A 27,658-nucleotide genomic window follows, 5' to 3' on the forward strand; every position below is an offset into this window, starting at 1 on the left:
TCTGGAGGAACAAGAGGGAAAAGTGTCCTGATGAGATTAGACAGTGAACAGAGAGAGACACAGATAGATGACAGGCGACAGCAGGGCCGCAGAGGAAGCAGCAGTGAACCACAGCACTGAACACTTCATACGCTGGAGTTCACTGCCTTTGTTCAGTTGCAGATCCAGCAGCCGCTCCGAGTGACTGTGTCACACTGTGCGGAGCAAACGCAGAGAGAGCCAGGAGCCAGGTGTCTCTTCCAGGTCAGACAGAATGGAGCGGATGCTTTGTGAGTCAGATACTCAATAAATGTTTTTTTTGGGTGTGGGTGAAGAAATAAAAGCAAGATTCCAGGGCCAAAGATAAAAACTGGGATGCGTGGAGACTTTGTTTTGTTTTTCTGCCAATGGTTTACAGAACAGAAATATTAGTGTGTATAACTGTAGTATTATGAGTAGGGAAATGAATTATAGCATACTAGAGGGCTTGGTGCACGAAATTCGTGCATTGGGTGGGGGTCCCTCAGACTGTTTTCTCGCAGTCTGGGAGCCCTTGGGGGGATGTCTGACTGATGGCTTAGGCCCGCGGGAGCCCCCTGAGTGCACTAATGTCATGCACCAGACCTCTAGTGAAGGGTGTAATATAATGTCTTTGTTAATCATTGAAATCTCTAAAAATATGGTATATCTTGTCTTCCTGGTACACATGAGAAGGAAATTATTTCATAATTCTTTGAGGTCTTTTTTGGGGGAAGGGAAGAATAAATAATAAAAGCAAATTTGTCCTTTTGACAGTAGAAAAGTGAATGGTAACTACACCAGACATGACTGAATTGCTTCCCTTTGCCCCAGTATCTAAAGACATAGGCTTATCATTCTGATAGGTCTGTGTTTAAAGTGAGGACTTGAACTCTATGCAACAGCTAAATAACTTAGAAATGTGTAAGGAAAACCAGGCTTTTCCATCGAGTAAACTGTTCTTAAACACCATTGTGTGTTTTTAAGCTCAAAGGCTGGGGGAAGACGTAGGACAGATTTTTCTGAGGACTGAGTAAAACACTAGAGAAGCCAAAAGGCTCTGTGCTAAGGAACCTATTGAACCTATAGAATTTCTCTGAGGCTTCAAAACGAGTCCACTGCATATTGAAGTTGGTGTTTTCCTGTCATCTCACAGCGTTTTAAAAATAGTCACTCTGTATGCGGCCTTTTATGCACGGTCGAGCCCAGTAGCTTCCTTACCAAGGGTTGGACATTCTTAGCTATGACCCAAGAGTTCCACCAAAGCATGTCTTTTGTTGTATTGTGAGATTTTATGTAATGCTACAAAGATTGGTATACGAGAAATTTTACTTCTATTTCATAGAGATTTGTAGCTAATGCTGTATTTAAAATTGACCTTTGTTTATTAAATAGATCCTTAGAGGAGAATAGTGCTCCTAAATCAGGAGGCCTATTTGGCTTGAGAATTAGGTAAATATTCATGTTTGCTTCTGAATATTTTGGATCATTATTTCCTGTACCTGCCGCATTTCCAGCCTAATGCCTTTGAAGTTCTGATTGCTAATTAATTGAGGCTTTTGTTTTTCTTCAGGAGATTCAATGTTGTTAATTAAAAGTTTAAATGGTTTTTCTTATCCGTTGGAACTGGAAGTAGATTTAGGTGCCGGGACCACAATTTCAATTTATTTAAATGACAGTAATTGCAACATTGCCAGGTATTTGCTTGCTTGTTGTTTATTTTGGCTTTTTCTTTCTACAGACAGTTGATGTGGAAAAATGGGTACGTGTTTCCATGGATTTGCAAAGGAATTGTGATCTAAACACATGCACGTTTGCTCTTGCCTCTAATATTTTTTGTGTGGCTTCCTGGTGTGGCTTGTACTATTAGTTTTCACAATAACTGCTGTGTTGTATTGAACAAATATGAACAGGTCTCTAGTTAGAACCTTGTGTATGGTTTGGTTCAACTGAACTGGGGGATATGAAAATGTTCTCCTGCCCCCCTTCCCTCCCACACCAGAGCTATATAGTTTCTCTGTAATTGGCTTTCTAATGCAATGCACTTTGGTCAACAGGTGGGCTTTTAAAGTACATCACATCACAAATCTTAACCTTAAAGTCCTACTGCATAGCTCTTATGGTTTCCCACATACAATAGAGACCGGTGGTTACACATATGTGTACAACCTTGAAAGGTGAAGGTGATGGTCAGTGACATGAGGAAAGGACTCATTTGCAGGATTTTGGACGCTGAGTTTGGGACAGCGGTGTGATGTGGCCAAGTTCCATTATTACTATGGTACTATGGTCTGTTTCCTCCTCTATTAAGAGCCAGAGACAGGGAAGAGGGAAGAAACAGGTAGAATTTGTTACCTGTTTCTATCCTCGAGTGTCACAGAGAACAACTTACCTCCTGCTCTGTGTGTGTGTGTGTGTGTGTGTGTGTGTGACAATAGAACACACTCCCACCAACTGAGCCACGCAGACAGTGCTTCATGGGATATTTTTACCATAAGACAAATATTTGAGGCTCTCTACAAATGTATATCCAGATACCCTGTTGGATAGTATATATTGACATATGCTTACAACTTGAAATTGTCAATAGTAAATGCCTTTTGTTTTCTGAAATTCGTTAGGAGCACCAGTAATCATCATTAATCTCAAACAGCCACCAAACCCAAGTCTTTGTGGTGAAATACCTTTTTTTTGTCAACATGATGAGGTTGAACAGATTATCCTCCCTCGTAAGGACAGGTTACCAGACAATGACCTCCTGACATCATTTACCATTGATATCAGTTATAGATTCATAACTAAACAGCCTCTATTTTCTAATCTTAAAATGAAACGATCCTTTACAATTTTTTTCTTAAATTTTAATATTAAAAATGGAATCCTGGCTGGTGTGGCTCAGTGTTGAGTGTCAACCTATGAACATACCCGTGTTGGAGGCTCCATCCCCAATGTGCGATCATGCAGGAGGCAGCCATTCAGTGATTCTCTCTCATCATTGATGTTTCTATCTCTCTCTCTTTATCCCTTCCTCTCTGAAGTCAATAAAAAAATATATTAAAAATGAAAAAATCAGTCACAATAGAATGCCACTAATGTACATATCACTGTGTTTTTACGTTTCAGGGAACTAACTGTGGTATCTATAAGTATGTCGGTTGAAAAATTGCTATTTTCTATAAAACTAATGTGAATACGTGTATCTTTTCTCTGTAGGACTTGGGTACTTATGACAACTAAATGTAGTCCTAAGTTTGGAAAAGTAATGCCATTTTCCTTCCTAGTTCTTTTTAATCTGTGTACGTCTCCTAGGAATAGGTCAAGTAAACTCGATGGGCCTAAAAGAGAATGAGGGAATATATGCACGTATTATGTTTTGTAGAAGAAAAAGGAGCTATTATAAGGCACGAGACGACTGTGTCATTTTAAGAACAAAGCTTCTGTGATATTTTCTTTGCGTTTGGGAAGGGTTCATGGTTACTATCACCTCGGCACTTTAGTGATGAACACCCTTACCTGCTTCCAGTCCACTGTTTTTACTAAAATCAGTTGCGTTGCTGTTTATATCACTGCATTTTTCTGCAAAAGATGAAGTGAAATGGTTTTAAAAGCATTTTCAGAGTATAATTTTAAGATCATACCTTTGGGCTTTTTTGGTGCTTAGGTATGTTGTAAACTGAAACAGGCATCACAGTAGAGAAGCATGTTTTCACAGGAAAAGGAAGAACTAATGTTAAGAACACTTGGAAAAGGAGTTCTGCTTGCTCCAGCTCTTATCTGGCATGCAGTTGATACTGTTTTGTTGTGACAACACAGTGAATGTGTTTTTGTATGTTGATTGTTCACATAACTCCATTGAGAAATCTTTATAAGTAAGAGATCTTTTAAAATGTCTTTGAAATAATATATTTACTACTTTTTCTCTTTTCTTCTGCCCCCACAGAAATTCATGATGAAGGTAAGACACTGGATCATCTACTACACGTTTTGCTTTGTACATTTCATATTTGGTTTAAATTTTGAACTCATGGCACTTTTCTTCACATCTGAAAGTTTTAGAAATTAAATCAAACTTCAAAACTTTTAAATTTAAATGAATCAGTCACATATTTAGATTTGTCAACTTCATAAACAGCATTTGGCACGTTGTGTCACATGCATATTAGTTTAATTTAGCCAACGTTAAGAATTCTCCTATTGAAACAAACATTTTTGCTGTTCTCCAATTAGCATTTTCACTGCAGGCATCCTACTGGCTGTTCTTGGTGTGATGCTCTTGCATGAATCCAGTAGGAAATTCACACTCTGGGAAATGAGAAGCAGCACCAAAAAGTTGCGAGAGCATTTCTTCCTCCAGGAGTCAGGAAAATAAATCAACCTCTTTTCATTTTCCAACCCATTGGAAACATAGAAAGGTTTGAAAAGGAGGCAGAGCACGTGGTCCTGGCACTGAAGGAAACGTAGAGGAGGGGGCACAGAATGTCAGTATTTGGGACAAAAAGTAGAAGGCTCTGGTTTCAGTTTTAAGTACCTACTACTTTTCTCATATAACAATCACAAAACTTTGATTTTAAGTCAAGAAACAATGTATAGAGAAACTTACTGTATTTAGTTAATAAAGGCTTAATATAGTTCAAAATTTCAAAAGAATATAATTTCAAAAGATACCAATTCTGAAAAATGTTAATTCAAAATTCTGGTGTAAATGTGAGAGGCTGCGTACTCTCAGACAGCAGACACCCATAAATATATATGTATATATTTTAATTCTCACGTGAGGATATGTTTTTATTGTTTTTAGAGAGAGAGAGAAATGAGAGAGGGAGAGAGAGAAACATCAATGTCAGAAACATCCATTGATTGCCTCCCATAGGCACGCAGACTGGGATTGAACCGTAACTTGGGTTTGTGTCCTGACCAGGAATCGAACCCACTACCTTTCCAACCAGCTGAGCCATACCGGCCAGAGCTGCCCGTAAATGGTTTTTGAATGAGTAGGAAAGAGAGTTATGTATAGTATTTATGGAGAATTACAGGCCTAAAGTATGGATGGCATTAATGTGAACTTAAGGCTTATTTATATTATGTAAAATACAATTTCCTAATTCTCCTTTTAATTGGTGCAATTGACTGCTTTGCTCATATTTTAGATTCCAAAGAACAGTTAACCTCTTAACTTCCAGAATCACCAAGATTTTTTTTCAAGTGAATCTTGAAGGCAGGCCAGCCTCGAGCTTGCTTCTCCATTAGCTTGATTGACTCTTATTTAGTTGGTCCTGGCTGGCTTCCCGGAGGTCAGTGTGGTCAGAGATTCGTGTTTGGGGGCTAGAGGGAAAGGGGCTAGCTCCAGAGGACTGAGTTACTGCTGCTTGGATGCAGCTGTTGCCCAGTGGTGATGGTCATCTCCTCACTGAGACTGCAGGGGGCGTCCGCACCCACCGGAAACAGGGCTGCACAGTCTTGAAGGAGTAACCCCAGAAGTGGTGACCATCTCCCTACAGTACCAAAGTTCAGAGGAAGTCCATGCACTCCGGTGGGCAAAAGTAGGTGTAGGGTTGTTCTGATGGGAAACAATACAATAATTAATAAATAACAATGCAAGAATAAACTGTTTTGTGTTCTCACAGCTGTAAACCTACCTTGCCCACCCTGTGTTTAATCACTTAAAGAAGGACCGGCCACATTTAACAAGAAAATTGACATGACGCACCAAATTAAAAAACACAGGAAAGAATAAATCATCCCTTAGGATTCATCCCCACACGCAATTCTTTTGATAAACGTTTGTTGAATGAATTGAGTTACCCAGTCGGCCCAAGAGTTGAAATTACATATTTTTAAATTTTTTCAGAAACGGAGTCAATTAGATTAATGTCATATAAAATGACAAGTTAGAAGAAAAGTACTGTAGCACATGTGACAGAAATTGCATCCCTTTGTGGTAACTAAGTTAATTAGTAACAATTAATTTAGTGGGGATTATGTGCATACTTGTATGAGTTCTATTAGAACTAAATCTGGCATAATTGGCATTTAAGTGGTGAGGAAGTCTCTAGTTAAAATCTATAATTGTCTAATTGTGTAGAATGTATAGTTGGAAGACAATTTAGACACTAAAATGTCTCCTCTTAGCTTAACCAATTTGAACATTTATACATTCATACATATAAACATATGAAATGCGTGGGCAGAACTTTACAGTAAAAGGAGCACTCCTTCATTTCTGGTTAAATCTTCGTTTTAAATTTTTTGTTGTGATGGATGTGACTGTCAGGAAAGTTCAGCTGGATTTCATACCTTTGGAGCTTGTGTCTCCCGTGAAAGTCAGCTCCTGCCACTGCAACCAGATCAGTCCAGGTCGGTGAATTGCCCTTGGCCACAGTCACGTGTAGCACAGAACATGCAAGTGCTTCCTATAGAGGGCCTCGTTCTGGGGAGGAATATCATTTTACAAAGTAGATTCCCCCCTTTCTTCCCTCAGTATGTGGAAAAGAGATTTCCTTTTGTTTTAAAAGCAGTTTTAAAAATAATTTTAATAAATTTTAATATTGATTTTAAGGATGGTTCTGAGGCCTTTCACGCATATAATATGTGAAGTTATTTTAAGAAATTATTTGGAACAATATGAAGGGATATATTTATAGTAAGAAAGGTATAATAGTATTGATATTAAAGTACTCCACACTTCTTAAGGTATACATATGTGTGTGTGACACACACACACACACACACACACACACACATATACACACACATATATATCAATATCACCAATCTCACCCTTAAAATCCTTAAAGACAGCCCTCTCCTTCAAAAAATTGTGCACACTCCTGGGCTTAACTGTATGGCTCCTGTTCCGTTTCTGCCACCCCCATCTCCAATCTGTGGTCCCCTCTCTTTTAACACCTGGACTGTAAACCATGACACCTGACTCCCACCCCCACCCAGGTGGATGGGCGCCCACGTCATTTCTCATTCCTCTCATGTTTATCGAGTGCTTCGTGCTGAGAGCTCACATCCCTGTCGTGAAGTTCACGTCTGACCCAGAAGAGAATGGTGCTCACTTTGTGGAGTGGTTAGACCAGGTGCCAGGTGTACCTGGGGCTGCAGGAGGCTCAGGGAGCAGCCAACTGAGAAAACCAGAGGAGGCTTCCTGGAGGAGGTGGCCTGGAACTGAGTTTGAAAGTGCAGTTTATAAGGTAGAAAAGACCAACTTCTCTGTTCACCCAGACCTGCTGAGTCAGTCACCGGGATGGCCCAGGAGTCTGTGCTTCCGCCGCCTCTTGGGGACTCATGTGCCCACTCACATTGGAGAAGCATTTTTCTAGTTCTTGGAAGGGAATTTGGACTCTTTCCTAGAAACCTTTGGGAGGTAGGAAAGGTTCTAAGCCTGGGGATGATTTGATCAGTTTCGCCTTTTTGGAAGGCTCATTCACCGAACAAATGCTTAGTCCTTACGTGTGCCATCACCTGGGTACAGTAGTGACCAAAGAGCCGAAGGTCCCTCCTGATGCAGCCCACATGCCGTGAGAAATAAGGACAGTAAATATCTGTGCTCAGTATCACACGTCATGCAGAGTGTTTGCTCCCAGAGCCAGGGCACCTGCGCACCCACGGCGCAGGCTGCATGGAACCCGTTAGTCCATGAGAGCATCTTCCCACCGCACGTGGTTGTCTGCAGTAGCTCTTACCTTTTCCTGGAGAACACGGGGACTTTTTATTGACGTCGCTAAGTTTTGTTTTTTCTTCTCTTGTCAACCTCGTCTTGTTCCTCGCAGACTGCTCAAGGGGGTGGTCACCGGACACTCCTCTACGGACACGCCATCCTGCTGCGCCACTCCAACAGCGGCATGGTGAGCAGCGCCGTGCCATCTGCGGCGGTCGGGAAAGCGAGGGCGCTGTGCCCTTTAAGATCTGTACCCTGCTTAGTCCTCCCACTTATAAGATGCGGAGTAGCGTGGCTGACCTTTAAGGTCCTTCAGTTCTGTCATCGTATGACCCCTGTTTTTGGTATCTCACTTTTGATAGACCAGTTAAGTGTTAAGATTAAAATAAGAACCTTTTCTCATTCCTGGTGTTGTTTTAACAGTTTATTAAAGAATTAAAGTATTTTTACTGAAAGATAATATAAAAATCTGCCTGTGAGCTGCACTGTCACTTTTCACTGGCCTCCCTCCTTCCTGACTAGACGTCTCTCTCTTTCTCCACATCAGCTCCTCTTGCACCCAGTCATCCACGTGACCCCTCGACCCCCTCTCAGGCTGTGTCCCCTGGTTCACTACATACATGCGTTATACGTGCTTATGTCACATTTCACTGCTCCTGGGAGGCCCTGCATGTGCTGTCCCCCTCACTGGGAAAACTGGGCCTTCACCTAGAAGCACCCAGATTTCACTCTGATACCAGCGCGAGTCAGAATTGCACTGGGTGGGACTATAACCGCGTAGTGACAGCTGCTGCTTCTGTGTCCTTTAGTACCTGTGCTGCCTGTCCACCTCCCGGTCTTCAACTGACAAGCTGGCCTTTGATGTTGGCTTGCAAGAGGACACAACAGGTGAGCCCTCTGGCTTTGATCATACGTATTAATGTGCACCGCGTGGCTTATGAAGTATTACTGCATGTCTTTATCATCTTCCATCTTAAAAATAATTTTAAGTCTAAAAATGTAATATAATCAGTGTCCTCATCCAAGCAAAAAGGTAGAAAATGAGTCTTCTTCATGTCTCTGTCACAGGCATTGACCCACATATTTTTCCAAACAGATGTATGTTTACGTATTTTTGAAACAAAAATGTATATATTGACACATTTATTCTTTTGGAGAATCAAGATGAGAGAAGATAAGCTTTATTTGTGTTTTTGTTCTCAATGCTCTGACTCTACACTTTATATACAATTTGACTATTTTATCTTTTACAATAAGCATACATGACTTTGGGAATTAAAAAATAAATAAAAAACCTAGAAGAGAAGAGAATGGAAGGAAATAGACCAACTCTTATCAAGTTGTTCCTTTCATGGGTGGGATCAAGCGGTCTTTCACACACTGTTTTCTTTTTAAAATACTTTCCTATAGTCTAAATTTTTCAGACTACAAGTGGATAAAAATAAAGCTATATTTACCAACTTAAGTTTTTAATAGACCAACATATTGCCTTCTTCATGAAATTCCAAGAATCCCAGGCACCAAAAAGATAAATGTATTATTATTTCTATTTCATTTTATTTGGGCTCAGCCATTTCTCTGTATTCTTGCTAGTTTTTTTAAGTTTTATCATTATAGTTCCTTTACTTCAGCACACAATTACATGAAACATCCAGTTCTCTCTTCCAAAAAAAGTGCAAGGAACACACAGTGTGTAAGTTGTTTCATACATTGAGACGACTACAAAACATCAGACAACAGGCAGCCCCTCTCCTGCCCCAGGTGCCTTATGCCCCTGTTCCCCGGAGCTCACTGCTGCTTCTTAGTTACTTATATTTACCGTTAGTCCGGTGTGGCCTTTATCAAAACTAAACTCACAGGCAGATGATATGTCTTCCTCGTTTATTTTTTATTTTTATTTTTTTAAATATATTTTATTGATTTTTTACAGAGAGGAAGGGAGATACTTTGAAACATCAATGAGAGAGAAACATTGATCAGCTGCCTCCTGCACACTCCCTACTGGAGATGTGCCCGCAACCAATGTACATGCCCTTGACCGGAATTGAACCTGGGACCTGTCAGTCCGAAGGCCAACGCTCTATCCACTGAGCCAAACCGGTTAGGGCTCTTCCTCGTTTATTGATGTATCCCCAGCTGCTAAAGCAGTGATGGAGCAGTAGTGGGTGCTTTATAAATGTTTGAGTGAATGAATGAAAAATTCCTTACAACTCTAAAAATGTGAATTGAGTGAGTGAAGACCAGGAATTCTGCAAGGTGACACTCAAGTAGGACTGTGGTTTGTGTGAGAAAAGCTGCTCAGAGCACAGATTACCTATTAACTGTAAGCACGCTTAAGAAATTCCCTGGCCTGTGTGGCCCAGTGCTTGAGCACCAACCTGTGAAACAAGTCATCATGGTTGGATTCCGTCAGGGCACATGCCTGGGTTGCAGGCTTGATCCCCAGTGTAGAACGTGCAGAGGGCAGCCGATCAGGGAGTCTCTCTCATCGCTGATGTTTATCTTTCTTTCCCTTCCTCTCTGAAATCAATAAAAATATATTAAGAAAAGAAATAGCATTTGCTGATTCATTTACTCAGTTATGCAAAATGAATTTTTATTGAGTGCCAGAGCATTAAAAACAAAAATGCTAGCATCCGGGGAAACCCCGGTGAGCCAAACATGGAAGGCCCTGCTGTGATGGGACCTACATTCTGGCATTGGGGAATTAGCAAGAAGAAAAGTGTTATGGAAAATGAGAAAGCTGAGCAAAGGGAGAGAGTGCAAACTATTAGATAACAAGTCACTAAAAATATTCTCATTTTTGGATGAGAATAGTAGAATGTTTTGGATAGAATTTGCATTTATTTTTAAAAGGAAGTATGACCAGACTGAGGAATTGTGTGCTAGTTTGTGTCTTAGGTAACAGCAGTCAAGAATGAAGAATGGGCGGTGGGCATGTAGCTCCTGAGGCTTAAGCATGGCTCATTCCAGGAGGAATTATTTGATTACACCCAGCTATTTTTATAATGCGCCCGTCAATAATGGGGTTCTCTTTTATGTTACACTTAGGTTAATAGAAAACATATTTTTTAAATCACAAAATATATTAAGGCACAGGATAGTAAAATTTAGATAACAGTTGTGCCCATTTTAAATCAGCATCCCCCAGAAAGTAAATTGTTATAATGTCACATCATAAAACTCCAAGTCCTTCTGAAAACCAACTGGCGAAAACTAGATGTCATCAGAGTAACATGAACAGTGTACTATACACCGTATGCTTTTGTAAAGAATGAAGTCAGGTCGGCACGACCGGTGAATTTCGCCTTATGTAGCATAAATATCATTTTTAACCAATTCTTAATAGGGGGAAAGACACCAAACTTCCAAACTGTCACAACCAGTTCTATGACAAGCTGTATGTTTCCATGTGTCTTATCCTAAGCTAATTGGCTTACTTCTTTTTATTTTCACGGACTAAGAGATTACGTTGCATTATAATTCAAATTCCTGAAGGAGTGAACAGAACAAATTTCTGTTAAGGAGACTGACTGTGAAGACTTCTTTTACTTCCCTCTTTAATGTGGAGTCAGTGGCAAAGCACGTGGATTTTGCACTAAGAGGCTGCTCTGTGTTGCTCGCCCCTCCTGCAGGCGAGGCTTGCTGGTGGACCATACACCCCGCCTCCAAGCAGCGGTCCGAGGGAGAGAAGGTGCGAGTTGGCGATGACCTCATCTTAGTGAGTGTGTCCTCCGAAAGGTACCTGGTAAGTGTGGAGAGTAGGGCACGGACTTGCTGAGATGATGCATGAAGGTCAATAAAACAGCCTCTTTAACGTGTAGATTGCAAATTATCCAGGAGACTTGCTTAGAAACAAGCCTGTACCTCTATTTGATGAGAGAGCAGTAACTCCCCAGGTAGGGGAAGGGGGTGACACGCAGTCGTGTGGCTCACCGGGTGCGTTTGGACAGGCTCCTGGTGTGCCCTGCCCTGGGTGCCCGCCTCCGTGTGCCCCATCCTGCCCCCGTCCTGCCCCGTTCTGACCCTGGTGCCTCTTCCTGGACTCTGTCATTGACGCACTACACACAGTCCGATCGGGAATTCAGAACTGGGACTCTTCTGCACCCGGCGAGAGGGCTGCATTAATGAGGTTGTGACCACTGATTTGGATATTTATGAAAGAAAATTCTTATGTGAGAAATACTTGCCACGTTAAGAGAAACAAGCAAAATAAAAGCAAGTTGAGGTCTCCTTGACATTGTTTCAAAGAGTAGAGGGTGACAGTGGGAAAATGAAAAAATGTTTATGTTTAATCATTGAAGGCATTTTTTATTTTGTGGTAAGGCCAATATATATTTAATTGAACTTCTTAGTATTTAGCGAATTGTATTTTTGCTAAAGAATAATCATTTGCAGAATTTTGCAGATTGAAATCAATGGAAGTGTGAGAGATTCCAGTGCAAAATATTATTATGATATTTAGAAAGGTTATTTTCCATCAGCCTGGTTTCCATTTTGTTTAAGAGTGACATGCCTATTTTTGCTGGTGCCTCGAGAATAGCATATTCAGGTGAGAGAACCCGTGGGTGTGAAGACCCATGGGGCTCCCCAGCATGACGGTCCTGCTGCAACTTCATGCCCCTCATCCAGCTGGGAGGGTTGGTTTCCGGGCAAGTTCAGGTACAATGGGATCTTTGAAAGCTGAGGCTGTCATCTGCCACCAGCGTCGGAGAAGTGATGTTTGCTGAGATGGCCCCAAGAACACAGTGTCTGTCTGCAATTCTAGCGGAGCCAGGTGGTAAAATAACCGAGGCCATCTGCTGTAAAATGCTAGAGTGGTTTCATAATTTTTCTTTTCTTTTAGTTTCAGATCTCATATATTATGGCTCTTAAAATATTAAATACGATATTTTACACATTTTAATTTTTAAGAAGGAAATCTGAAATTTGTACTATCTGAATTTTGGAGAAAATGTGTTTGTCTTGGTTTTAGATACCTATTAGAAAACATTGCCATCGAATGGCTATTGTGTCAAGTTGCAGATAAAAGTTGATAACCTCATAAAACTAAGATTGGTTCTATAGATTCCACCTGCATTGTTGTAAAAAGACACCACAGTGTGATAGGTAGACAACTTATAATTCTAATGATAAGTACCCACTATCTGTATAACTTTGTTCATCAGTAGGCCTTAAAACAAAATAGTCTACTTTTATGAATCAATTTATTTTAGTGTATTCATTTGTTTTCTGATTAGTGGCTTACGTTAGTAACTCTTAGGATGAAGATGGGAAATACCTAAAGACAAATAGAAACTAATCTTTTTCTACCGGCCTCTTCGTTTGGAGTGACAGGGCTGATATAGACGCTCCGCGTGCGCAGTTCCATTCTGTGTTGGGTGTGAGTGGGCAGAAGCACGTGGTGCTGAGCCCGCCCGCAGCCAGGCGAAGCCTCTTTGTGTCCCTCTCCGCAGCACCTGTCCTATGGCAGCGGCAGCGGCAGCCTGCACGTGGACGCCGCTTTCCAGCTGACGCTCTGGAGCGTGGCCCCCATCAGCTCAGGAAGTGAAGCGGCCCAAGGTACACCCCTCTTCAGGGAGGGCTCGTCCGTGACGCGGGGTGGCTGTGACCCTGAGCTGGCTCTTAGCCAGAGCTTGTGTCAGACTATTCTGTAAATTAGGTGATGACACCCAAGATTCTCGTTTATATTGCTACTTGTACGCTGTGGTCAGCTTCAGTGTATCTTGTGGCTTCTGTGCTGGCTTCCTGGGGGCTGCTGCCCCGGGGTATTGCTCAGTTAGGCGGATGTCCAGCTTTCCCATCTTCTGGGGCGGGTGGTTTGGAGGGGGGTCCCAACAATGCCCATGCGTCAGGGTTTCCGGGACTTCTGTGTTTGTTCTGATTACTGTCACCTGCACAGGTTCAAGTCTGACCCTGTCCCTGCATGTATGTTTAAGGGAGGGTTTTACGGGGTTGAGGTGGTATTTCCAGTGGGAATGTCACTCACTCTGGGGCTCTGAGGCTCAGCCCCAACAGCAGCAGGCAGGTGGAACCATCCTTCTCTGAGGTGTGGCCAGGAGCACAAGCCTTGCTAGGCTCCTGGTTCTCTAAGAACATAGAAGATTGGACCAGGTGAACTGTCCAGCCACCACTTAGCATGACAGCTGCGCTAGACCGAGTTTCCTCCTCACAGGGTACCTGATTGGCGGCGACGTCCTGAGGTTGCTGCACGGACACATGGACGAGTGCCTCACCGTCCCCTCTGGGGAGCATGGGGAGGAGCAGCGGAGGTGGGTGAGCCTGGCGCCCCAAGCCTTGATTTTCTTGCCTTGACATAATTTTTTAAATTAAGGAAATGCCTGTTCAGGCCGTTAGCGTAAGAGAAAGTGGGCCTCTAACGTTCATCTGTCCCCTGAATGACCCATTTGTTGGCCTCCTTTGCAGTTTTTCCTCGTGTTACGTTTTTATTACCTATCAGCGGAATCGCTGAAAAAATTAAAACATGGAAGAAGCATCGCATTAAACTGAGTGGGAGAGTGAACACATGAAACAATCTACTTAAAACTTCATTAAATGTTCATTGGTTCTGATTAATTCTTTTTCTGGAACATTTAGTCTTGAATTCAGTTTCAAAATCAGATTTCTCAAATTGTACAAAAGTTGACGACCTTTTTTTTATTACCCCCATTTGCTGCCATAGATAATAGAACTGACCACGTTCCTCATATTTTATGTGATTATAATACCTCTCTCATGTTAATATTATTTGGCATTAGACCGAGATTGATGTAGTCCAGATCTTTGGGGAAAGTGCACAAATAATACAAAACAAAAATATTTAAGATGATTTGAATGCCCTGCTTTGCCTCATGAATTCTCAGATGAATCTGATAAGGTTAATACATAAACAAGGGATCACTGTGAGAGCAGGTGTCATCTGGATGATTTATTACATGTTTTAGTTTTGAAAGGACATTTCTCATAATGTTAACATACATATTTTGGTAACTTATTTAATAGATACTTCTTTCTGTAATTTACAGAAAGATACAGGGAACATTTAGGAAGTGAATAATCATCAACTGGCTCTTGGGAGCAGAGGGCTGTGTGGAGAGAGAAGGCCCGGGGGGCAGGAGGTGGTGAGGACTCCGAGGTGCTGCATGGGCTCTGGCTTCCGTGAAAGGTGGCATGCGTTGGCCCGGAGATCAGGTTGGGTGTTGTGGGTGATGACTTAGCGCCACTGACAAACAGTTATCACGAGGCTTTGGCGTTTGGGTACGTGTGAAGTACCCTCAAATCAATGTTTCTGCTTTGGGTGTGTGTGCAACTTCTTGCTTATATTTATATTTTTGGTGATATTTATACTTTTCTATTATCATCTTTTCAAATTGTTATACTAAAATATTAGAATGTGTTATACTAAAAGCAAGTTGTAATGACAAAATCTAGAACAAACTTGAAAACTCTAAATATGAATGTGTGTGAATAATAATATATTAAACTACACCTAAAGTTATAGCTGAGTACTTTTAAGGACCTGAATTAAGTGAATCAGGTGAGTATATTCACGGGGGGAAATGGGGGAGGGAGAGTTGGCGAGGGAATGAATGGGATTAGAGGAGAAAATGATGAGGCACGTGTTTACATCGAATGTTTATTTAGGGCAGACTTATGTGGGTCACTGTTAGTATTTCTGGTTATTTTTATTTCCGGCTCTATTGTCTTCTCCAAAAAGTATGGCTTTAACTGTTTATGCAAAGGCTTTCCATTTGCTTTTCTCTTTTAATTAGCTTGAAAAACAGAGTCCAGGAATGAAACATGTTAAAATTGGGCTTCTTTTTTTCAAAACAGAACTGTCCATTATGAAGGTGGTGCCGTGTCTGTCCACGCCCGGTCCCTGTGGAGACTGGAGACGCTGAGAGTTGCGTGAGTAGCGCCCCTGAATGCAGCCCACGTGCCACTTTCCCAGTGCGCTCGGCTGGGCACCAGCAAATGCAGCGCTGACAGCGGCAGGCTCTCCTCCCTTTCTCCCTCCTGCCGGTTAGTTATCCTTCATGAGCCCCAGCTCACCGGGTGGTAGGTCAGCCGCTTTTGTCTTCAGCCTCATTGGTTTTTGTAGCATCATCTCATCTGGTCAGTGCATCTCCCGGCACAAAATGCTGCTGGGCGCCCTTGAGGTAGGTTTGGAGACAAGCCTGTCACTCACTTCAGTCTTGGCAAGCTCTGGACTGAACCTTCTGGAAGCACCTGTGAGACGGAGGAGACCTGAACGTGAAACAGGGCACTAGACCATTCCTGGCAGTCTCTGTGTTTACTCACAAATAACAGCCGAGTCAGCAAAGGGGGTGGTAATACGAAGCCACTGTGAATGTATTAGAGAAATTATGCGTGTTTGTATTTTTTTCTAGTGATTTTAAAAAAGCTGTTCAGAGATTGACTTTTCGTTCCTTTAAATAAAATGCAATGTTGATAATAAAAGTATAATTTTGAACTCTTTTTAATAGACTTAAAATAAATTTTTAAAAGGATTATAAGGTTCAGTCCTTTGCCTCAAAAGCAGTAAGTTTTTAAAGTATTTGTTCTCTATTATATTTTAAGGAAATTGTTGCTTTAGGTTTGCAGACTCCATGATGGGTGTAAGGAACAATCTTAGTATAGAATAGCTATCTTTGTAGACGTACTGTTTTGAGGTTGATGCTTACCTAATGATGATTTCAGTAATTTAGTGCTCTTCAGTTGCTTTTGCTTATATATCCCAGACAATAATTTTGAAAATTTTTGTATATCCTTGAACGTGGTAAGGTATGACATAGGACTTTTTATTACTCTAAATATATGCACAGAATATAGCTTACAGTGTATTATAAGTAGTTGTCTCTATAAACAGATTCATGTAAAAATGAACTTATCGTAATATCGTGGTACTGATAATTTTCAATGCTAATATCACAAGTCAAAAAACCAGTTTAGCAAAACAGCATAAATATCACTTACCGTTTACTAAAATGGAAAAATTTTCAAAAAATACTCTTAATTAGTAGACTACAATAGTTTCTAATGACTCTATTTTAAAACAAATTTGTTAATTGATAAAAATCATATTGACAGCCTCCACAACTCTGCTGTCTATATGACTCATAATGTAGTGATGGCTATGTGCATCCTTTTTAGAGTTTATCTCTTATCTTTTTAAAGCACCTGACAGCATTCCCTTCATGCTTTGCCTCCAACTCGCAACTTTGCCATCACTGTTTCCTTGTGATTTTATATGAAAGGGAATTCTTTTCCACTCAGTTATGTTTAGTTTTTAGTTATTTGATTGTCAGCATGCGGGCAGGACTACAATAGTTTTTAATGACTCTATTTTAAAACAAATTTGTTAATTGATAAAAATCATATTGACAGCCTCCACAACTCTGCTGTCTATATGACTCATAATGTAGTGATGGCTATGTGCATCCTTTTTAGAGTTTATCTCTTATCTTTTTAAAGCACCTGACAGCATTCCCTTCATGCTTTGCCTCCAACTCGCAACTTTGCCATCACTGTTTCCTTGTGATTTTATATGCAAGGGAATTCTTTTCCACTCAGTTATGTTTAGTTTTTAGTTATTTGATTGTCAGCATGTTTCTTTTCCACGATGAGAGGCTGTCCTTGCTTTGCAAAGAGCCACTTGGTGTCATGCATCTGCGAGGCTTGTCCCGCTCTGCTCACAGCAGTCCGAGGTCTGCCTGTGCCGACTCAGCGTGCGCAGTTCTGCGGAAGCGGGAGTGGCACATAACCGGATTTTTCTTTCTACCTTTTCTGAAAGTCATTACTTTTAGCAGATTTTAATGATCATAACTTTGCTTTTTATCTTTTCTATAACCTTAGTTTATATTTTCTGTTTATTATATTTTCTTTTTTATCCTTTAGACCTTTTATAGTTCTCATAATTTTTTTATTCATTGGTTTTTAATGAGATAATTGTCCTTCATTATTAAATTTAAACCATCGGGATATATTTCTTTTTTAGGTAAATATATACTTTAATTTATGTATATAAATTACAATTCATCATAATTAAGCATTGACTGTACCACTATTTTGCAAGTCTGTGCAAATCCAACAAAAGTTTTTAACTAGTAAACTAACTAGTAAATTAACTAGTAAACTCTAAAGTATCATTTAAATTTATCATTTCTGTATCTGTGACTAGTGAGTAGAGGTGAACTTGGAGCACAAGGAGTAGGGTCAGTGTGGATAGTGTCACATTGAGAGTCAGAAGACCTAGAGTGAAATTTCACTTCTGCTTGCTAGTGCCTGTGTAACGTTGAATGTTGCGTGATCATCTGAATTACTATTTTGTTATGTGTGAACTGACATTAATACCACCAGCCTCACGGGTTCCGAGACCATTCAATAAGACGGTACATGCAGAGCACCTTCCATCATTGCTGAGACATACAAGTGACTTGCTGTTTCCCTGTGGTTGTGGCTGCTGTTGGATCGAGTCTGACCTGTCTCTGCAGGTGGAGTGGGAGCCACATACGGTGGGGCCAGCCTTTCCGACTGCGGCACGTCACCACGGGAAAGTACCTGAGTCTCATGGAAGACAAGAACCTTCTCCTTATGGACAAAGAGAAAGCCGACGTGAAGTCTACGGCCTTCACCTTCCGCTCCTCCAAGGTGAGCGGGACAGTAGTGCTGGGTCTCCTGTAAGTAGACCCACCACGTGTCCTTCGGATACTGGTGAGTGAAAAAAAGCAAGTTGTAATGACAAAATTTTATTGTTTCGATTTAAATAAATCTATGTTTTTACATTTTCATATGCTTGATAGGGAAGGACTGCTCTAAGATTTTAACTTGGAATATTTCAGAAAGATCAAAATAGAAGGTGTGTGGGAACACGAGTGCAGGAAAATTTTTGTTTAACTTCAAAAAAGTCCATCTCCGGATCATTTTGCCTGTTACAATAGCCATATTTCTTTGTAACAAAAAATCAATTAAGGAAAAGCCACCACTGCACTGACGTTCTGGGACATGTTTTGTGCACATTTTTTACTTGTTTCTTTGATGGATCCTACAACTGGACATACTGGCTCAAAAGCTGTGAATATTTTCAAACACTCTGAATAAAAGTTCTTGCCCAAAGCAGTAGCCTTTGAAACATTTTTTTCTCCAAATATCTCTCCTAATATGCACTTGGAGAATGGGGGCTGTTTCTGGATTTGGGCCATTTTGTAATGTCGTAGCTTACACAGGAAGTACAGAGGCCAGGGATCCCAGCACCACTTTTTTCTTTTAAATGCTCACCAGAGGAATGAAGGTATTTTTTCCACTTATTTTTTTTAGAGAGAGTGGAAAGGAGGGAGGGAGGGGCAGAGGGAGAGAGAGAAACATTGATGTGACAGAGATACATCAACAGGTTGCCTCCCACATGCACCCTGGGGCGGGGCTTGGACCTGTAATCCAAGGATGTGCCCGTGGCTGGGAATTGAACCAGTGACTCTCCGGTGCACAGGCCAACACTCTAGCCACTGAGAAACCGTGGCCAGGGGCCAGCATCACTTTTTAATGAAGTCTTCAGTTTCTCTGAGTCTGGTCTCCTGCCTGGCACTCATATTTGGGGAACTGCTGTCTTAAGCAGGTTGTTACTGACTTGCTGCCAAACACACTCCACTCGTTTAACTCACAGTGAGAACTGCACGTGGTAACGTGGTTGAGAAAAGAGAAGGTGAAACTGAAGGCCAAGAAAACATTTTAATTTTAAAATCACAGTAGAATTCTGATTTTAAAATAATGGCCAATTAGGTAATTATAATTTTTTTCCAGGAGATAGAGTAAGTCTTTGTATTGCTTTCTATTATTTGTTTATTATAAGGGTAGATCTTGCCAATCACATATGTATTATATTTCCCCAAGATGGAATTTTTTAGCCTAAAATGCCTCTAAAATATGCTTCTTTCGGGGATTTCCTCCAGTTTTCCTTCTCCCATGCGCCACAAATAGAAACGTGCTGCTATTGAAGTGATGAAATCAGACTCAAATAAGACTGCCAATGAGATCACAAGGATTATGGAACAAATGAAAAAATAGAACAAAATCATTTTTAGGACATAGTTTTTAGTATGCTATTTTTGTTTGGGATTTTTATTCTTGGTTGAAAAATATTTTAAATGCTTTAAAACACACACATGAAAATAAGAGTAACGGTTAATTTATGGGCCAGATAATGTGCGAAGTATCTTATATGTATTATCTCATTTAGTTCTAGTTCAATCTTAATGAAGCTTAGATACTATTTTTTAAAATTTATTTTTTAATCCTCACCCGAGGATATTTTTCCATTGATTTTTAGAGCAAGTGAAGAGAGAGTGAGAGACAGAGAGAAACACATCGATTGGTTGCCTTCTGCATGTATCCCGACCAGGGCCCGGGCTGGGAGGAGCCCGCAACAGAGGTACATGCCCTTGACTGGAATCGAACTTGAGACCCTTCGGTCTGCAGGCTGACGCTCTACCCACTGAGCAAAACTGACTAGGACTTAGATACTATTTTTAATCTTAATTATACAGATGAGGAAACTGAAGCAGGTTAGGTGGCATATCCAAACTTTGAGCCTAAGTAGTAAATCTAAAGCCTTCTTTAATAACAGAATTAAAGATTTAAAATAATAATAGCAGACAGGGAAGATATGTTGTTTACCTGTGATCAGAAGAGCACCTATTGTAGTTGTTTAGTGATGACTAAATATCTAAAAGATGAAAGTAAAATGAAGAACATGTGTATTCTTTACCAAAATAAGTATACAAAATTATCATTGTAGATACATTTTTATTTAATCAGTATTAAATTCAAATGAGATTTTTGCGGTAACCTTTTATCAAGGGGTGCTGATAGTATAATGGAAAATAAGACCAGCTGTGGTTTTTACAGAAGATATGGAAATTCAATGATAGTTTTTATGCTGATCCTTTTATCAAATAGGTTTTTACTTATTTTTTAGAGAGAGAAGAAGGGAGAGGGATAGAGACATCGATGTGAGAGAAACATCAATTGGCTGCCTTCTGCACGCCCCCTACTGGGGATTGATCAAGCCTGCAACCAGGTGTGGAACCAGTGACCTCTTGTCCTGGTGCATGGGACAAAGCTCAATCGACTGGGCCACACAGGCCAGGCTATGCTGATCCTTCTAACGGCAGCAGACAAGAGAGTGGGCTCATTGAAACCTCCAGTGGTGACGATGAGGTGTATCAGTCAGAGCTAATATGAATTACTAAGTTACTCAGTTTGTTATGCGGATTTGTTTTTTAAGATCACAGGAGCTGATGAAGTTAGCCAATAGTGCAAGTGGTGTGAAAAGGGAGGACATGATGTGTGAGAGAGAGAGATCGATTGGTTGCCTCCCACATGCGCCCTGACCAGGGCTGGGGATCGAGCCTGCAACCCAGGTTACATGCCCTTGACTGGAATCGCACCCAGGACGCTGCAGTCTGCGGGCCGATGCTCTATCCACTGAGCCAAACCAGCTAGCTGTGGGTTTCTGTGTTATAAGATTTGTATATTGCACCGTGTGCACATAGCCAAAATAGACAAATTTAAGTTTATTTTATCCTAGATACTGTGCTGAAATACTTACATGCATTATCTCATGTTTTCTGATATGTTTGTTAGCTTTACATGCATTATCTCATGTTTTCTGGTATGGTTATTAGCTTTATTTTTAGCTGGGAAAACTGAGGCTTAAACAGCTTTGTTTAACTTTTCTAAGATCACAGAGGTAGCAAGTGGCAGAGACTGAACTCAAAACCGGATTTCCTGTCCCACAAACCTATGCTGTTAAGTACAAATAAAGAAAAAAATAATCGGGAAAGAATATGAAGCCTGCTCATTTGAATATGAAAAGAATATGAAAACTGCTCATTTTAAGATATCTCATTTGGAGTTTGTCCTTGGCCAATATAAAGTTTGTCATGGCTAAAATAATTGTCTATCAGTGTGAGTTATCAGCTTTATTTATAGCTGGGAAAACTGAGGCTTAAACAGCTTTAACTTTTCTAAGATCACAGAGGTAGCAAGTGGCAGAGACTGAACTCAAAACCGGATTTCCTGTCCCACAAACCTATGCTGTTAAGTACAAATAAACAAAAAAATAATCGGGAAAGAATATGAAGCCTGCTCATTTGAATATGAAAAGAATATGAAAACTGCTCATTTTAAGATATCCCATTTGGAGTTTGTCATTTGCCAATATACAGTTTTTTTTATGGCTAAAATAATTGTCTATCAGTGTGAGTTATTCAAGAATACGTTATTTATTTTTATAATTTTCTACTCAAATCTTCAGTAGTGGTTGAACTGCTAGAATAAAATATTTGACTGTTATTTCAGGGGACTTCAGAGGGCTGAATTTTTCAAGGAACATATTTACAACAAGGCAAAGTTCTTTCAAGATAAAGTCGTATTTTAAAAACTTGATTATCTCTTTTTCCTCTCTCCTTAGGAAAAATTGGATGCAGGGGTGAGAAAGGAAGTTGATGGCATGGGAACCTCTGAGATCAAGTATGGAGACTCGGTCTGCTACATACAGCATGTGAACACAGGCCTGTGGCTGACTTACCAGGCTGTGGACGTGAAGTCTGTGAGGATGGGAGCCATACAGCGCAAGGTGAGAGGCGAGAGAAACCCCATCTCGCAGTCATCTCTTAGGGCTAAAATACACACACCCAAGGCAAGAAGAGGTAGCTAACACTCTCAGCCACCTGCTGACGTTCATTCTCGACATGCATGTTCCATTTTGCATTGCTTTCTAGAGAGTTTATACTTTTAGTTCTCCTTACTAATCTTAACTCAGTACACCTGTTTAGATGACAACTATCTTCTGGAAGTATTGAATGAAGGAAGCTGGGCTGCCCATTTCCTGGTTCCATTTATATATAGAACCCAAGTGACCTTTGCTGTTAAAAGTGAGAAGGTGGGGACCATTGTGGAGGGCAGGGCAGGAAGGGAGCTCTGGGCGGATGTGGAGGTGCTATGACCTTCTCTTCCTGCTCCGAGTGTTCACAGTGTGCTCACTTTGTGAGAACCATTCAACTGCTTACTTAAGGTTTCTGCACTTGTCCCTTCTCATGTGTACTCTCATAGTAAGCTTAAAAAAAACACCGAACAAGAACTAACAACATAAAAACGCAGTTTTAAAGAACCTAGATGCCTTAGGAGCATTGCTGAGCACTGTTCATGACCTGTCTGCTCAACTCACTGTGCCTGCTGAAGCCGAATGGCTTCCTTTGCTGCTTCCCTCAGAGGGTTAGACTTGGAGCAGTCACTGAACATGATGTGTGAAGATATTCTGGGGTCTCTTTGCTGCTTCCCTCAGAGGGAGCAGCACTGAACATGATGTGTGAAGATATTCTGGGGTCTGTTTTGCTCAACCCAGTACAATAACAGATTAATTCTTTAAAACAGTAACTAAATGCCTAGGTGGTCCAGGGACCTTTGCATATTATTTTACCTCAAACTTTAGGGTAAAGCTTTAAAATCATCAATAGTTTACAGTCCCCTCCACCTGTCTTGGTTCTGCGGACTGCTATGGCCTCTTTGAGTGCGCACCTTCATAGCCCCGTTGGGAAGGGAGGTGTTGGAGTGATGGCGGTCCATGTGCTTCCCGCAGGCCATCATGCATCACGAAGGCCACATGGACGACGGCATAAACTTGTCCAGGTCGCAGCACGAAGAGTCGCGGACAGCGCGGGTCATCCGGAGCACCGTCTTCCTTTTCAACAGGTTTATAAGGTACATTTCCTGTCCTTTGTTGTGGTGGCTATTTGAATTGTACCTCAATTTCCTGATTGAATCTACAAGTAAATAATTCTAAAGTACACTGTGGTGGTCAATCTCAACGTTTTGAGTTTAAAACTCAGAATCTCAGAAAGCTCAACAAATCCACACACTTACATGCCAATAATATGTTTTCCTTCAAAGACTAGGAAACGCAACATGATGCCATTTAATTTTAAATACATTTATTTCAGGTAATAGGAAAGCATTTAACATATTGTTTCTGGTTACTAAGTGAATTTTACGAGTTAACATCATTAGAATATCTTTTTAAACAGAATGGCAGTGAGTATCAGCAGCTAACGGCTCCTTCTCCCCAAACCAAACACAGTGGAATGAGAAAATGTCAAAATTATCAGGTCGGGGCTTTGTATCCTGAAACTCGAGCATCTAGTGGTTTATAATGAAAATCAGTTGGTTTCTAAATATTGGTCCTCTAGGCCCTTCCAGCTTTTCTCTAGATAAATTTCTCTCAGTGCTGGTGTTTTTAATATAACATTATGTATACATGAAGGAATATACAGTTTTTCATTTGAATATATTAATTATTGCTTGAGGAAGTAATTGAATGGTTCTATTTCTAATGGCAGGTAAGTTCCACTTCCTAAGCAGGCATTTACTATTGCTTCTCCTTAGTTTGCAAATGTAGATACTGTATTTGAGTCATTTGTGAGTTTATTTGGTTCAGTATGATAAGAGATGAGTTTGACTATGTTATAAATAAGTATATTTGTGATTCAAAAATTATTTGCTTTTTACAGTGGTATTGGGAGAGAGGGTAATGCTTTATGAACTAAAATCCTACATAAAATTGTGAGTCACTGATGAGAGCAGTGGTGCTCTTCATTTAGGGGCCTGGATGCTCTGGGCAGGAAGGCGAAGGCGCCCCCAGTGGACTTGCCCATCGAGTCGGTCAGCCTGAGCCTGCGGGACCTGATCAGCTACCTGCACCCGCCGGCCGAGCACCTGGAGCACGAGGACAGGCAGAACCGGCTGCGGGCCCTGAAGAACCGGCAGAACCTCTTCCAGGAGGAGGTGAGCTGCTCCCAGCGCAAGTCCTTTCCACTCTCCTCCTGGGAAACCGGTCCCCCGTGGGGACTCTACTTGACATCTTGCACTTAGCGATCAGAGCAGCAGGCGCACGGTACTGGCTGCAGGAACCAGGCCTTGGAGAGCGGCGATGGTTGTCATTTCTGCCAGTGTCTAGGGAACTCCTCTCCTCACGCCCCTGGCAAAGGACCGTGTGTTACTGTCTCCTCAGCCTTCGCTTCACATTGGTCATTCACTGCACTCTTCTTGCTTCGCGTTACTTATGTCAAAACAGGCTCTTCAGGTGTCTAAGTGAATGCAGGTCCTTCCAGCTCCTGGGAGCTTGTGTTGGGACAGAGGCTGCCCAGGAGAGGGTCACTGGGCAAAGTGCCAGGCCCCTGCCTGGACACAGCGACCCCACTGCTTCCTTTTGCTCATATTGAGTTTCCGTGTATGGTTTTATTTCACGAAAGTTCTGCTGCCAAAAGAGCGGAAGTGCCGTAATTTACAGACAGAATAGTAGCAGGACCACATGGGATGGTCCAATTGCCAGGACCGGCTGTCCTAGAGCCCCAGCGAGGGCCCCCAAGCCGAACTATCGATCCGCCACCAGGCCATTGGCCCTCATTCCATTTTGTTTGTCACGCAGGTGTTGCTGCTTGTCCTGCGAATAAGTGACCTCAGTTTTCGTAACGACTGAGAGGCTCACCATCAGCCAGGCTTTCCATTTTTGAAACCACTTTGCATTTCGGGTGTGAGCAGACCCGATGTTTCTGACGGCGGTTTCTCTGCCCTCGCAGGGGATGATCAGCCTCGTGCTCCAGTGCGTGGACCGGCTGCACGTCTACAGCAGCGCCGCCCACTTTGCCGAGGTCGCTGGCAGAGAGGCGGGGGAGTCCTGGAAGTCCATTCTGAATTCCCTGTATGAGTTGCTGGGTAAGAAGGATGGCTGGGTTTTCAAGGCAACTGCTGCGTCTATTGAAAATGATCACAGGGCGCTCACAGCCGTTTTAGTTCTTGCTTTCTATTGAAGCCGTTAGTTTTTACCCGAGCTGCACTGCGGGCAGTGATGCTTGCTGGTGAATCATCTCGGTGAAGCGTGGCCAGAGCTGTGGCTTTGCCTCTGGTAAAGGAGAGTGGCCAGGGTGTGTTTGTGGGTGGGGGCCTCTCAGTGATGAGCCTCAGATATTGGCTTTGGCTTCTGAAGAGAGTCCCACAAAGCCCCTATTACCCACTCTCCCCATCAGGGATCTCCCAGCCCCTTCCTCTTGCCGTTCTGGGACCTGCCTGGGAGGGTCCAGGGACACTTGAGGAACAGGAGGTGACACAGGCCATGGTTTACACTGCATTCCTCGTGGCCCTGTGCAGGCACAGGGCTGCATTGCTTTTGGTCTGGGTGATTACTGAAGCTTCTGCCGTCGCTTGTCAAGGGTCTGAGATTTTGCCCTTCCCAAGGGCGACCATGGGCTTGCAAAACAGGGCATCTGCAGTGGGTGGGAAGCAGTGTCTCTCGCAGCATCCAGAGCAGCTCTGTCTGCCCTGCCCTCCGAGGGATCAGCCGCCTCTAGTGCTGGCTTCCCTGGACGGCCATGGTGGCTGCAGTCAGCGCTCTGCGCCGGAAGTGTCCTCTCAGACATGGAGCAGTGGCGGGGCTGCCCCTGGAAATGCTCTTGAAGAAGAAACCTGCTGTTCCACTCATCAGCCCAGATGGTGTCCGTGCCCTTCCTGCCCTGCTCACTCTGGCAGGAGGCCCGGCTTTGTCTGATCCCGGCTTTGACCCACCTTGGGAACCGGGCCACGCCTTGGCCTGCCTGCCTGCCAAACAGGTGCGATTCCAGAGAAGGCAGGGAGCAAGCTCAGGTGTCCACTTCAAATGTCCATCATGTAATAGACACACACATTGAAGAGATTCCCACCGAGGTGGCCTTTGGTAGCAGAGCAGACATGACCTAGAGCCCTTCCCCTCACAGCCACCGCCTGTGACTCCTTCCCGTTATGTCCTTCCTTGAAAAACAGAAGATCAAGATAGAAACACGAGCTCTTGCTGATCGTGGATCCTGTGGCCCTCGTCCATGTCCAAGTTCATGGACTAAGACGGCTCAAGGCTCCCTGTGTGTCTGTACTTCCTGGGGGTTATCTGGTCACTTTCATGCTCCTTCCTTGTCACCTGTGTTTTTCTAGGTACAGACATCTTGACCACGGACCATCACCTCCTCACAGGTGCACACACACTGCCCTGCCTATGGAGCAGTTGTGATTTTGTAACAGGATTTATGACCCTTTCCCCGCCTAGCTCCGTCCACCTGCCCTCCTGTTTGGAATAAGGAAATGCCCCTTTCCACACACGGAGAGCAGCTCCATGCTCACTGCGTTCCTCAAGGTCTCCTTCCTCTCCCTGGCACGAACAGGATGTATTTCCCTTAAGGGCAGCTTATATTCTCGAGAAATACTCTAAAATACAGTTTCTCCATGCTCTGCGTGTCCTTATTTTGAGCTTATACACTTACATCACCGAACTGGAATCATACTATCAACATCCTTTATGGCCTGTTTTCCTGCTGTCTGACTGTGGGCAGTTTTTTGCGGGAACTGTGAACTTGTGTCAGTTTTGGTGGCTGTAAGTGCCCACTGAGAGATGTGTCGTCATCACAGTCCACCTCAGTCCGTCCCAGTGTTTGGCTGTTATAAACAGTGATGAACTTCCTTGTATTTCTCTGATATTTCCCCATAACTTTAGAAACTCACTTGAGTGACTTCTTAATTAATTTGCTGAGTTATAATAATTCACACAGTCCATTATCTGTGAAACACCCTGTGCACGTGCACATGTACATGCACATGGACACACACTCATAATTTTAGTAGGAACTGTTTCACTGAGTTGAAGTTTTTGGTGGGAATATATACATTTTGGAGTTTATGGAGATATTAACAGATTTCTAACACATTTCTATCTCAGTGGAGGACTAAGCCCAGCTTGACTAATGTTGCTAACGTATTTCTGAATATGATTTGTAAATCCCACTTTTGTAAAAGAGTTTTGGATTTATATCTGAAAGGGTTCCCTCTGGCTTCCTGTTAGCATTGATGCCACTGCTGACAGTAGAGGGCGTCCTTAGTTACCAGATGTATTTTGGAAGAATTGAATGACTGAAACATGGAAAGTTT

The 27,658-nt window shown here is 42.1% G+C and overlaps 1 protein-coding gene across 1 annotated transcript in view; it reads left to right on the forward strand.

Annotated features, from left to right (window-relative positions):
- Positions 1-27,658, forward strand: part of RYR2 (ryanodine receptor 2) — a 185,593-nt gene that overhangs the window by 24,839 nt on the left and 133,096 nt on the right. Inside the window, exons 4-15 of the mRNA XM_015562331.1 lie at positions 3,938-3,952; positions 7,773-7,847; positions 8,470-8,548; positions 11,296-11,408; positions 13,117-13,222; positions 13,836-13,932; positions 15,494-15,568; positions 18,154-18,310; positions 22,128-22,292; positions 23,295-23,416; positions 24,313-24,496; positions 25,291-25,426. Coding sequence (XP_015417817.1) covers positions 3,938-3,952; positions 7,773-7,847; positions 8,470-8,548; positions 11,296-11,408; positions 13,117-13,222; positions 13,836-13,932; positions 15,494-15,568; positions 18,154-18,310; positions 22,128-22,292; positions 23,295-23,416; positions 24,313-24,496; positions 25,291-25,426 — 1,324 coding nt within the window. The remainder of the gene's footprint in view (positions 1-3,937; positions 3,953-7,772; positions 7,848-8,469; positions 8,549-11,295; positions 11,409-13,116; positions 13,223-13,835; positions 13,933-15,493; positions 15,569-18,153; positions 18,311-22,127; positions 22,293-23,294; positions 23,417-24,312; positions 24,497-25,290; positions 25,427-27,658) is intronic.

The sequence above is a fragment of the Myotis davidii genome, unplaced genomic scaffold (assembly GCF_000327345.1).
Source record: "Myotis davidii unplaced genomic scaffold, ASM32734v1 scaffold174, whole genome shotgun sequence".
Lineage (NCBI taxonomy): Eukaryota > Metazoa > Chordata > Mammalia > Chiroptera > Vespertilionidae > Myotis > Myotis davidii.